The 14,324-nt window shown below is 44.3% G+C and overlaps 1 protein-coding gene across 2 annotated transcripts in view; it reads left to right on the top strand.

The window, feature by feature from the left end:
* The window catches only part of PGAP1 (post-GPI attachment to proteins inositol deacylase 1), a 1,466,013-nt gene that overhangs the window by 1,145,335 nt on the left and 306,354 nt on the right, over nt 1-14,324 (top strand). For both annotated transcript variants that reach the window (XM_069615724.1, XM_069615725.1), the window contains 2 exons: nt 2,821-3,018; nt 10,868-11,003. In XM_069615724.1, the coding sequence (XP_069471825.1) occupies nt 2,821-3,018; nt 10,868-11,003 (334 nt within the window). The remainder of the gene's footprint in view (nt 1-2,820; nt 3,019-10,867; nt 11,004-14,324) is intronic.

Raw genomic sequence — 14,324 nt, 5'->3', positions numbered from 1 at the left:
AGTAGTTTCAGTCATGCACTTAGTGCTTGGAGCTAATTTGACTTATGAATTTCAGTGTGGTTGAGTTAATTTCAAGTTTGTTTTCCTAAATCTTGAAGCACTCTACTTGTTCTCAAATAAATACTGACCTGGTGCATGAAACCAATCTTATGATCACCGGTTTGGTATTCCTACTTGGAACAGCTTGTAATTTTCCAGCAGTGGTAGAGTGCAGGTAACCCTTCTGTGGGGTGAAGCATACGTGTCCCAAATTCCTGCTACCCCCACAATGAGCCACTGTCCATGCTATCATGCATTCATATAGCATATTTTGGCGGTAGCTATGTGTAGGGAAGGCATAGAATCACAAGTATGACACTGCTACAGTGGGTACAATTTGTAAAACCTTCATTGAAATGATTGGTGCTGGAGAAACTCATATTTTGCCCTATGACTAAGATGGGAGTAGTCTCGACCATCAAATAATAAATAATGCAGTCTTAGTGGAGTCTGTCAAATCAAAATGGCCTGTGCTAACAAAAACCTAATGCCTGCCCTATCTCTTGTACACAAAAGTGCAAAAAGGAGAAATGTATGCAAAAGGAAAAAGGAGTGTTCAAATGATAATGTGGTTGAACCAGCTCTCCTCCCCACGTTAAGCCTCACGGAGTAAGACGATCCCTGTAGGCAGGATGACACACTCTGGCTCGGTTTCCAGCACAATACACAGTTCAAAACTGTGGATCGAGGCCTGCCTGGCCTTCTTCGTTAAAGTCTTTCTCTGACTTACAAAATAATATTTCAACTAAAACGTTCACAAAGATCCCCCTCTGTCGGTCTTAGACCTTTCACCCCACAGTTCTTGTAGGTCCCCCTCTGTCAGGCTCAAACCTCTCACGCTAAAGTTCAATACAAACCTGCAAGGGGGCTCCCTTTCCCAAGCTTATTATACTCTGGGTCTCCCTCATTCGTGCTTGGACTACTTTCGGATGTCGAAGGCTTTCGAATGTGTGTGGCTTTCTTTACAAACCACTGTAGGACCACTTCGACTCAAAGTTCACGGTTTAACTTTCACTCTTCCCTTCTCTCTGAGTTAATCTTCTTTATTTCATTTTTGCTGTTCATTCGCTTTCTCGCTGTAAACAAAGTACCCATCACAGAGATGTTCGAGTGGGCTACTTCCTTTCACCGGACCACTCCGTTACATAGTATTGTTGATTTCACAGCTGTCCTTTACATCAAAGTTCACTCACAGGTCTGCCTTTTCTTGCGTCTCATTCACTCGCGTGCAGCCTTCACTTGCGATATAATGTTTCTATTTCAAACTTACACACACTGGTCTCTCAGGTCACTTGCCAACTCACCGGCTCTGTGCATCTTTTTCTGGGTTTTGCAATTTCTAATTCACGAGTCAAGGTTATTACCATAGGCTTGGCCTCACCTCCCCAACTCTGCCGTTCACCCGGGAGAGTCACTGACGTCCTTGAAACACAAAGCAGTCTTCACTTGTGGGATCTGGCCTTCTCCAAGTGTCTCTCGCAGCCTGTCGGAGGCAACGACCTCCATTAGAGAACTCTTGGGGTTTTCTACCTGCAGTACTCATCCCTTGGTCCATCTCTCTGCTCCAGTAGGTTTGCCTTTGTCCTGGAAGTTCTGCTCGTATTCGTGTTCCTCCTTGCACAGAGTGCGTCTTTAGGTGTTGCCTTTTACCCGTGTGAGGAGAGCTAATTGGTATCGGATGTATGCATTTCAAGTCAAGTGCCTGACGTCGTCTGACCCGATTAAAGGGACATGTCCAGTACGATGTATGAGAGTTAGTTTTGTTACTGTCACCCTCTTCCTGGGCCAAGTATTTGTGTAAAAAGGGGGAGGATTCGGACCTCGTAGTAACCTACAAATAGGATGGGGTAGATGAACAAAAAAGGGGGGAATATCACGTCTCACCATCAGCTGCCTCACTCCCACTCTCTCCGAAAACCCCTCACACAGGTGAGCCTCGCGTACCGGCCCACCCCCAGCGACTCAACCCAAAAGCAATGGCAGTGTCCTTGCCACCTGGATGACAAGTCCCTGAAGACTAGCGGGTGAGACACCCTTTGGTTTCTCACATATGCCTGTACAAATACTAGGCACATTCATTTTCTATTATGTTTCATAGTGACTGCCCCTAGGAAGCGTCCCAGCAAACACGGTTCTACCAGTTCTCTGTATTGGAAAAATATTGATGTGGCCTTCAGCCACAAATTATGTTCCCTGAAGTATTCCCAATTTTGTATCCTGTCTTGTATACCAAACGTGTACAGGTGAATGGTGATGCAGGCGTGAGACATAGTGTTTGATGCAATATGACATGCTGGGAGGGTGAAGCCTGAATGAGTGTTCGAATTGTGACCGTTGGAGATTGGATCTGCATGGTGGTTGGGTATGTAAGATGGGGGTTTCCTCCTGAGTGCTCGTAACTACTGCAACAAATGCAGAAGAAGAATTAAACTCAGTTCCATTACACTCGATATTATTACAGTACTTAAAAGGGAGGCGGAATCGGGCCGTATGTAAATTATTAAATTATTAACTGTCGTTTTAGGAATTGTTTGAGGCAAATGCTTAGCCCGTGAGCTATCCACCCAGTTATTTGCTAAAATGATTGTAGACATGTTATTTCAGAATTGCTTAGTTTCCAGTCACTGCAATTAAACCCTAAGAAATCATTGCATAAAAGAACATTCTTAATCATTGCATAAAAGAACATTCTTTACTAGCGCTATGTTTCCCGGGCCTTTATGCATGAATAACATATCTCTACTTTTGTTCATAGCATATTTGTATTGTTTTATTTTACAGATATAACTGGTTTAAGGCTACCTGGGATGCATTGTTCCTGTGGACACTTGATACGGTTATACAGAGTTCGCAGGGAGTGTGGTTCCCCCTTGTGTCCTTGATTCTCTTCTTCTTTGGGATAAGCGTTGCCTACTGGTATGGCATGTTCTTCAATTTTTCACTACAGTTGCTCTCCTCCTTATGGATAGCCTTGAAAAGGTAGGCATTGCAGGATTGGAAAAAGAATTCTTGAAATGTACAGCACTCGTCTAAGTCTATTACAAAATTAGGCTATAGTCAACTCAGAAAATATCTACAAATGCTCATAGCTTACACATATCTAACCGTGCCTGCCACAGGTCATACAGTAAGTGTTACCGTTTAATGGAAGTCCTTTGAGTATTTAATGGATCATAATTTGGGTGTATTCATAATAGTTGTACATAAAACTACTACAGATCGAAATCTAGTTAGTGGAAGGTGTGTAATGGCATTGTGCAGCATTGTAATAACGAATAACGATGAAAATGTAATAGTTTGAAAATGGAACAATAACTTAAGTTTAGCTAAGGTGCCCACATTTATTGAAACAAAACCCCTGAAATTCAACGCATTTGGAAAGTCATGACCGGCTTAATGCGCAGAGTTAAGCTGGTCATGACTTCCCAAATGCGCAGAATTTCAGGGGTTTTGTTGCGATAAATTTGGGCACCTTTACTAAACTTTAATTAAAGTTCTTTCATTGAATTTTAAGGGTTTTGTTATACCATCGTTTTTTTCGCACGCCACTGGCCATGGCATGGCCTTCGGCTGTGTCCACTGTATATTTTACAACACTAACACTACAAAGCCACTAACCATGGCCTTCAGCTGTGTCCACTGTATATTTTACAACATTACCAGGCCACTAGCCATGGCCTTCGGCCGTACACACTGTATATTTGACAACACTACCGGGCCACTATCCATGGCCTTCAGCCATGGCCACTGGCCACCGTACATTGTCCAACCCGGCCAGACCACTAGCCAAACTTGTCTGCAAAATCTCAGCCACTTTCATTGTACGAGTCAAATGTTTTTAGCTATGAATTTTGTACATTTCCTATGGAACTCACCATGCACCTTAACTATATATAGTGCAGCAACCGCCACCCAATTCAGAATTTTTATTGCACGTTTTTTGCAACCTCACTTTAGGGGTGGGGGGAATCCATGGACCCACATCACTTTTAGTCACCTCATTGGGCCCACAGTCCAGTAAGGAGCCACAGGATTGGCTGTCTGAAAGAAAGTCTCCTATGGGGGTGGGCAGGATCAGACTCTTTGCAGATGCTTCCGGAAGATTACATACCACCCTTGGGTCTTAAAGATCATAAACCATGGTTACTGCCTGTAATTCCTATCAAATCGCTCCAACCCTTTGGCTCCCCTGGAATGACTCCTGGTTCAAGAAATCGCTAATTTATTGCTGTGGGTAACGGTGACGATTGTTCCATCAGTGGAAACATGGAAAAGCTGATATTCCTGTTACTTCCTGGTTTAAATAAGAGACCGAGTTCTCAAGACAATCCTCGACTTGGGGATCCTCATCAAACTCCTCCGAATGGACACGTTCAAGTTGGTGATCCTGCTGTAGACATTTCATCTTGACAGGGAATGCAGGAGTTTAGATGCATGTGGTGGTGATGGGATTTTTGGCTGTAGGTAACCTGGCCTTGCATGCTCTGGTCTCATCATGCAAGTTGGCATTGTATACCCATGCCCTGTGGGAGGTGGCAGTGATTGCAGGTCAGCATTTGCCTCCGACCTCCCAAGTTATTTTTTTTTCAGATGATACAGGATGGTAAGGAGACCAACAACATGCTCCAGATGAGTCTCAGTGCAAATTATTGTATGGACCACTCCTTGGCCACTGGAACAGTAATTGTGAGGCACACATGGATGTGCATGGCACATCTTGCACAAGATATCGAGGCAATGCTTCTAGGCATGACGTTTGATGGTCTGATATAGACCGTTATGGCATGAAAGCAAATTGAGTGTCTCGAAAAACCTAGTCTTCATGGCAGAGAGACACATTTTTGGGGCTAGCTACTCCTTCCTCATTTGTTTCTGGCCAGGGATATCAACAAATTGTTTTCCATCAAAAAGGTAACGGTTCCTATCACAGTCAACTGGGTTAAGCCATAAAGCTGAGTGGGATGAACTCAAAAAGGTGGACAAGGAACTTAGAGTTTAAACAAGGTAAATAAGGGATAGTTACAAAGCTGGGCAAAATTAGTAAAGTAACTTAAAAACCGTTTTGGGTTGCTTCCTCTTGGATTTATCACCTTGGGGTCTCTCACTCTTAAGACTCAGAGTGAGTTCTTGTCCTTGCTGAGATATGGCTGTAAAGGTCACTCACATACCTCAGTTTTTTAGTGTCCCCCACACTTATTTTCTTGTCTCAGAAATTCTGCAGATGATACTTATCTGCTTTTTGTCTTTGATTATGGAAGGAGCTCCCTCCAAAGGGTCTCAGCGACCCACATGTGCCTACACTTTAGCCCCTCCAGCAGGGTAGTCTAGGCCTCAGGAATTGGTCTACACTCTGCCCAGTTTCCACCAGGGAGTAAGAGTCTTTCTCCTAGAATCGTGTATTTCCTTAATCTAACTTGTCAGCCCCATGTTCCAAGGTCCTGTCTCCATTCCTTAGGCTCCCTGTCTAGCTCTTCGACAAATAGCAACAGTCTCTTACCTTCTGGGATCTGATTCTCCTCCCTGCTCTTCCCCTCTCCTTCCTATCTGATTTTCTCCACCCCCTGACACTTCACAACATGCTCGTACATCCATTCCTCTCTTGCTCTGGATTCTCAGCCTTGTGAGTTACACCTCCTCTTCTTGCTCCCTGATGTTCTCCTCCACCACATCCTCAGAACTCACCCCAAGGTACATCTAAGAATATACTCCAACCTCCTTTTAAGAACGAATTCCCTTCTTAGAACGCTCTCCAATGGATTCTTTCACAGTTTCTCGCAATCTTCCTCTGATCTCTCCACACTCCCTTCCTTCCTCCTTGACATTCCTCACCTCCTCCTTTTACACAAATTCTCCCCTGCCTCCTCATTATAATTTCTCACTGCCTCCTTGTCAGTTTCTCCACCCTGCCTCCTATTTTCTTCTTCCAACTTCATCTCTTCAGCTCCTCTTAACATCTTTTCTTCTTACGCAGCCACTGTTTCTTGCACGCCAACTCCAATCACCTATCATCCAGTGAGACTGTTTGCACCTTTTATGGAAACCTAACATTTGGGGCCCTCTAAAGAGACGGGTCCCTTGTCACCTAGAACATTGCTACAGTACCCGGCAACTAACTTGGGCAAGCATGGGATGGGGTATGGGATCCTACATTCATCTTTTTCTTCCAGTGTTGTCACTGGGCGAATCCTTTGCCATCTGATCAGCTCCATTATTGCATGCCAGTGTCAGAAAGCATGCGTACATCAGCATGCGCAAGGTAAATTATGCTCCTTTTCACCTTCTCAATCATGGCAGTTACTGCTCTCCGTTCAGCATTCTGGCTTGCACCCCCCACCACTTACTTTTTTCTCTCACTGACAGTGTTTCTCAATGGGGATGGAATGCAGCTGCTGGACAGTGTTTGTTCTTTCCTCGTGCATGGCAGCGCCGTACGCAAGGCAAGTTTGTGTATTTGCTCTTCTGCCCATAACTCATAAGCGGGTGTGACTTTAGAGGGAGGCAGTGCTACAGGGTCACTCATTTCAGACAGTTCCTTCTGATTTACTGCTTTTAGCATCTGCTCCAGCATGTCAGAAAACCCCTTTACTGCCAGCCTCTGTGCGCTGTTGAAAACGCCACTTATTACTGGACATGAGCGGCCTTCTGTGCTTTTCCGCCTTCCTCCCACAGCAATTTCACGCACCCAGCCCATGACCAGAATGTCTGTGCAATTTGTCTTCTCAAGCCACAATCTCCGCACAGCAAAACCATTGTCGACACAAACTTTCAATTTCAAAAGAGGCACCTTTTGTCATCAGATTCAACTCAATGTAATTCTGAAAAGCGTCTTTTAGCCTGTTTAAAAGCAAGCTGCTGATCAATGTCCCATTCAAAAGCATATTTTTCCTGGTAACCTTGTAGTTTGGCTTTACAGTTAGACTCCTATGCAGTGTGTGATCTTTCCAAAGAACCCTCAACCCACTGAATCTTTGCGCTTCCTTATTACGCACAGATTTCGCAATCTGTGGTACCATTACCAGAATAAAATCAATTATTTTCTGTACTGCGCCAAACCACATTGCACTTAAAAATGTCACTTTTTGTGCAGCTCCCTGCACGTTCTCTGCATGAATTGCCCACACTCTGTTCTGCTCGTGGGCTGTCAATTTGTCAACAACTTTTTCACCGTGTATTACTGTTAACATTATCTCAACATAATGTCCAACACATTCATCACTCAATTGCAACATTTACTTGTCTTTAGAAACCAATCGATTGCATAGAGTGGGAACATTCAAATACTCTTGGGACAATTTAGTAACTTTAAATTGTCTTTCCCCACAAACCATTACAAACTGATTCTGCAATTCCAAATCAATGCACAAGTCCATAATCATATGCCATTCACCCATTGTAACCATGTCTGGCACAGCTAAATGTAATGAAGCCAATTTAGTGTGTCCCATTAAAATGGAATCTGCCACCATCACATGGAATTTACAGTTGGCAAAAACAAACCTCTTCAGACTCTCAACATAGGGTTACTCTTTTTCCTAATAACTCGATTATTCCCACATTGTATTCAGGAATGTCAACACTTAAAGCATCAGTTTCAAAAGGCAACCCTTGCCAGTCTACGTTTCAGCCCCCCACACTCGCTGGGGCTGAATGACACGTTTGAATCACCATTCACAATTTACATGTCAAATACTTCTGCAACTTTTTTTCTGCCCTCATGCCAAAATAGAGCGAGAACTTGGTCTACTTTGCAATCCAAATTACAACCTTTTAAAAGTAAAACCACATGAAACATTCTTTCCTAATCAAAGCAATGCATTCTTCCTCACCATTCCTCGGAGCGCATCAAACAGAGCCATCTCCCACTCTGCTCCCAGAGTTCTGCTCCCTGGCTTCCTTCCCAAGCAGTAAGTCAGCCAAGCATTAACTGATTTACTAAAGGGGAAAATCTTACCTACACAAGCTATCGGTCGCAGCAAAGCGACACATACATGCTGTCATCTTGTTGACTCAGAGCTGCAGTGAGGCAACAGTGGAAATGTGACGGCCTACTCCTCAATCTGCACTGTGTTCTCTCACACAATTGTCATTTCTCCAGCATGGCATGGCCCTGCACGATCCCCAAGCTGCCACCAAATGTATTGAAAAGGGGTATTTATCCCCAGGGACCAGCCCTTATTAGCATAAGGTACCCAATTTCACCCACCTACAGGTCTGCTCGCGCCAAGCAATGAACTCATGCTGGAGAAATGACACCTTCAGAATACATTTCGTATTTATTAGACATATAGCATAATATAACAGAACAGTAAATATAGCAGCAATTTGGAATTCAAGTTAGAGAAAATCACAAAGCTCATTAAAGAAACACCCTACGTCCCTTGGATATTATCATTAGCGCTGGAGACCCAGGCCGTCCACAACAAACTGCTTGCTCAGCCAGCTCTATAGATGACAGAGCCACAAGGAGCCGCCTAAGGTATCCTGCTCTGGGCAGATGCTGCTCCATAGCAGTCTGCGGATGAATCTCCCCTGAGTCATGGGTGCATGTGCATTTTGTAATCTTGTGCTGTCAGTCAACGTGACGCACTGTTCCAGCACTTTCTTAGTGCAAAAACATGTCCACTGATGGAAAATCCCTACTTGCTAACTCTCCAAGACGCTCCTTTCCTCCCTCCCTTGAAGCCCATCTGTGAAAGCGGAGGAATGTTCTTATCAGTGCGTACGCAGCCGTACCGTCCCTTCTCATGCGAAAGAGGATTTGTTTACCAAACCTGGCAGAGCCATGGTGGTGAAGAGAGGAACTGAAATAATATGCATTGCAATTAACCCCTAGTGAGCAAGCTTTACCGGCCCTGTGCTTCACCAGCTAATGTCATAGTGCGTTGACTACAAAGCCTGGCTATCCAAGTGCTACAATGCTTTAAGCACTCAAATACAGGTCTCTATTAGCTACTAAACTTGGGCCTCTGCACTGACTATCTATGCACGATGCAACCTTCCTTTCCTTTGAGGCCTACACATTCAATGTACCCTATTAATGTAGGCGCTACTATCACAACATATTAATACATTCATCTATAAAGATCTGTTTCAGCATTTCGCACATACTTTGAATATTCTATTAGTTTTAGATGTTAATGCAGCCCTCTAACGGACCTAATATGTGCTATGGTTAGCTCAGCAAGCTAACACACTTGCGAAATTGCACGAAAATGTTCCTTTCCACTACAGGATCATTGCTGATTCATCACAGCTGGTCCTTGGGGAATTGGCACTAGGGCCATCCCTCTCTATTTCGAATTCCCTGGTCTTGCCAACCTCCCTAGACCAGGCGTCCTTATTGGGATGTTAACACTAGTCAACAGTAACACCTGCCTGTTTCTTTCTCGCTTAGGCAAATAGTGTTTTTTCCTAATTCAATGGCTGCCTCACTCCCTAAGAGTTTTCTCAGGCTTTCTCTAACATAGCCCGCTTAGTAGTCTCAGGGAGGTAGGGATGTTGCCTTCTTCCACCTGTTGTTACTCTCACTTCTCTCACACCCGCTCGTACCTGACCCTGCACTGTACTGATCTCTCCAGATGTTTTCTTTCCACCACATCACTGCCCCTCCAATCTCTCACTCAGCCTTTCCTCCTCCACCCTTTGATTTTACTTCTTTTCTTACTCCTGTTCTTACTATCCCTCATACCTCAAACTATCCCCATAGCTCTGTTATCTTATCCTCCCTCCTTCCTCTCACTCTACTTCCTTGCCTCTTGCTATTCTTCTTGTGATAGTCTGTCTCACTCTGCGTTGATAATTACTCCTATTCTCCCACTCATTGTCGCAATTACTATTTTGTTGCTCCTACTATTTCTACTCCATACTTAACCCATGTCATCGCCCTCTACTACCTCCCTACTGCTTATTCTACTCACTAACGCTCCTTACTACCTACTCCACTAGTGCTTGCTAAGACTTAGTAGTGTCCACTACTACCACCTCCTACTCCCACCTCCACTCTACTACTCCCACTACTACTACCACCGCCCTGCTACTCATACTCTACCTCTACTCCTCACACTCTCTACTCACTCACAAATACTCCACAGACCCCCCTCTCTTACATGGCTTCCACTCCCTGCTCGCTCTCTCCTCCTCTGGTCTCTCGGACGTCCTCCAACTCCTGTCCTCATCCAACCAACCGACACTCGACCATTCTCACACTCATCCTTAAATACCCAACCCCCTCCCAGGATTGCCTAGTAAGCCCGCCCCCTTGATGCAGTCCGGCTGCATTCCTAACCTGGAGCTTGTAATGGCTTCCAGGAATCATGCATGCCTGCCAGCCTCTCTGGGGCCCTTTTAGCCATACAGGTCCCTGGTGCTGTGGTGGAGGAACAAGGCCCCCCTGGGGGCTTTGAAATAGCCTCTCTGGTGGGTGGACTCCCTGTAGCCTGGTACTGCAGTTGGTGTTGTTAAGGGCTCTACAGCCCTTGATTCCTTTTTTGTGGGCCACGTCCTCTGTGGCTCTGGCGTCTTCTGCGGAGCAGCCTCTTTTCCTTCGTGGGGTCTTCTCGGTGGATTGCCGTAACCAGATAAATTAAGGAGGGACTTGGAGGGGGCCTACCCTCACGCACGCTCTGGGAAAGGCTATGGGAGGTCGAGCTACCTCCCCCTCTTGGCAAGGCCACAACGTTGGCCCTGTCACACTGTACATCTTGTATTTTCTGTTTGCATATTTAATGGCTATGTGCTAGGCAATAAAATGCAATGATGATGGTATGCAAAGTGCATTATTAGTGAAAAACTTGATGTAACTGACTTACTGTTCATTTTCATCTTTCAGACCCACAACACTTCCTAAAGACAACAGAATCATTACACCTCAAAGATTGGGTGTTTCCATGCTCTTGGTTTTCATAAGTTGGACAACTTGTGGGGCATTTGCATTGCTCATCGTTAATCTTCACTACATGTTTAAGGTAACCAAATAGTGATAGAAAAATAACCGATGGGTATATATGCGTGAACCTGTTGCCTTATCACTCACCAGCATTAACTTCATTTCCACAAATTCTTAGGGTTAAACAATTCCTTACTCGGACCATAAAGAATGAAAATATGAAGGTACTAGGTCATAGATTAACAAGAAAAACATACCGAATGAACTTTACCAAAGTCAAAATCTTTTGTTGTTTCCTTACAAGTAAATACTCTGCTACGGTCAGGTTTTGGTGGGGGCCTGGAGAGTATGGTCCAGATTCTCATAAAGTAGTGCAAATGAAAGAAACAAAGAAATGCACTTGTTTCATTTGCGCTGCTTTATGAATTACCGGGTCACCTCATTCACAAAGGTGACCTGAGCAATTCAGGACGGGCTGGACAGGGGTGCAAAGATGCTCTGACCAGCCCCCTTGCATACATTAGTGTCAGGAGCGTACTGCACTCCCAGCAATCATGTGGCTGCTGGGACCGTATTCTGCAGAAATGACCCCAGAAAAAGGCCCAAGACAGGAGCCTAGCAAATGCACTGGTTTCATTTGTGCTATGCTATTTTCAAAACTGCTCATGTTAGCTTATTCACAAAGGTGAGCTGAGCATTTCAGGAGGATCTGGACACTAGCTCAATGATGCTCTGTTCGGCCATGGCTGGCACTAGGATGTGCGGGGCCCTGGGCGGCAAAAGATGTGTGCGTCCCTCTTATTTGCATAAATAGTGACTTAAGTAATATTACAGAACATGGCATAGCATGAGTCTTTAATACGCAAAGGTATCACTCGTAGTTAAATTAAAAACACATTGCCATGAGTAAGCTAGGAGACAAATACACTGTGATGTCCAGTGTATGAATTGTCACAGTTAATATTTACCTATGTGGCAATATCAGAAGTGAGGCTTTTTTTAAAGTTGCAAAGAGTGTGAGCTGAATTCCCTGTAGAGACTACTAATTTTGGCAGATAAGGCATAGTGAGAAAAGGGATTTGCCGGGGAGCACACACTTCTGTTAGGTGGTGAGGCCGGGATTTAAGACCAGTCTGCAATTCAGGTACTTGAACCCATCTCTTCCCTGATGTAATTGGTAGAAATATTGTTTGCAAAAGGTGTTTTTTTTAAACTTTAGTTTTAAAAGTCCAAATGACTGTTAAACATTGCAAAAATATGGTGATTGTAATTTGGTAACTGCTGTTTTTGCAGAAGTTTTGCAATTGTTTTAATTCGTATTGTGTACATATTTGCCCATATTGTCCAAACTAGCAATATGCTTTTATTTCAGAAGCCATGGATTAGGGTTATTTTGACTGTTGTGATGAATCCAGGGAATTTGTTCCTTCTCCCCAAGAGGGAGCCACCCCGTTTGGGACTGGGGATGTGAGCCCACTATGATTGAAACCCCCTAAGGGACACGGCACGCGTGATCCCACTGGGGGTGACTAGGGGACAAGGAATCCCCAAACAAGTGTTTTAACACACAATCCGAATTGGTTGTTGTTTATATGGTAATTGAGCAGGGCAGTAATGTGCAGGTCCTTTTAAAAGGGGATGGTTTGGTTTTTGACCTATATTTGTTGCCATCCTTGCACAAAGAGTATAACCAATGGGTCCTTGGATCCAGACACAGAAGGGGAGAACCCCATGTGCCTCTTTTCAGGGCACAAGTAGATGATAGATGTGGGGGCGAACAGTGTCTGCCCACTTTTTTCAGAGGGCGGACCCTACCACTCTTGTGTGCTTTTGAGGCTGGCAAGCTTGGTCAAGTGTTTGGCTACCAGGATTTCAACCAGCTTGTCATGTTCCCAGTGCAGTCGCTAACCCACAAGACCACATAAAAGACCACATAAAAGTGTCATCAAAGCACATCTCTTTCAGGTTATTTTTTCAGTGTTGATTACTTTTATTTGGAAGGTCAATGCTCTTTTGTTTTGTGCAGTTTTTTCTAAGGGGAAAGGACCATTAAACTAAATTTGTATATTTCACTTTCAGATATGTTCACTTACCGTGCATTTATTCATGGGTGCCAGCTTTCACTATGAGGACAGAGGTTCCCACACCAAGTGAAGTGAGGGAGCCGTACCCATACACAGGACGAAACACCATATTTTATAGCACATTTTATAGCAGGAGTTTGAAAAAAGATGAATTATTTATATCATCTCTGCAACAGTCAGCTACCCTTCTGAGTTGGTTTTGCTACATTCTGCTATAGGAACCCCTGCTTCCACCTGCTATTCCTACACCAGCCAAACAGTTTTGGCCTGCTCACTCCCTCCAACTAAAGCTCAGGGGGTACATTTTTGAGGCTTGCTTCTCATTTTGAAGCTAGCAGCACGTGATAGATTTTCAAAATACATGCTAACATGTCGCCAAGCCTAACCCCAGCAGGAGAGGAGACGGAAATGCTGCCACGCCCAGTGATTTAGAGGAGCACAGCACTCAATCAGATTTTTTTTGTTTTTAGTCACCCAATGCAAATACTTTGCAGGAGCAAAATGATGCTACTGCCCTTGTTGTTCAAGAAGAACAGGTGCAACTGCACCCTCTTCCCCTCTGTACTTAGCTCCTATGCATATATTTTTGTGCCCCCACTTTTTTAACAGAATTGAGATCTGTTCATTTTGTTAACATATGGAGACCTCCAAAATTGCTTATTCTCACTGCCTCCAAGCCTCTCAGGTAAATAGGCTCTGCAGTGTACGTAACTTGTCCTGTCTGCTCCAGGCCCAATCCCATGACATCCTTGAAACATGCTTGGAGTTTTTCTTTTGACAGTGTGGTAAATCAGACATAGGAGATAGACAAGAAGACATGTTTGCAACAACGTATCTTTATTAAAGGAAAAATGCCTCTCCTATCCCTAGTTCTATGAGTTCCCTAATCTTCAAAGAAAACAACACACTAGTGCTCGCCGGATGCCTTAGAAAAATTCTGTCCTCTATCCAAACCTTACATCTGTCTGGTTTTGTGACCCCCACAGTGTTATGTGCTTTTTCAGGACCCAGGCCTGCTGCTATAATTCAACTTTCTCACCCACTCGTGGGGTGTCTTAATTCTCAGCCCAGCGTGGGCTATGTGGCTTCTCACTCCTTCTTCGATTATCCGTTTTCTCACCCTCTCCTGGGGAATCTTTCTTTTCAGCCCGGCATGGGCTATGTTGTGGCTTCACTGCCCTCCACCTACTTGGTCTGTTCCACATACCTGCTGTGAAGGGGTCAGAAATGTGAGGCAGACAACTTTGTAAAGAGTTTTCAACTTTAGCTATTTTATTAAATAAAAAGGTTGTATAAACACCTCCCTACCCCAACGA

Source organism: Ambystoma mexicanum, chromosome 9 (assembly GCF_040938575.1).
Source record: "Ambystoma mexicanum isolate Mex_15411 chromosome 9, UKY_AmexF1_1, whole genome shotgun sequence".
In the NCBI taxonomy this organism is placed as follows: domain Eukaryota; kingdom Metazoa; phylum Chordata; class Amphibia; order Caudata; family Ambystomatidae; genus Ambystoma; species Ambystoma mexicanum.
The sequence above is the reverse complement of the archived record's forward strand: the minus strand, read 5'-3'. Positions and strand labels throughout refer to the sequence as shown.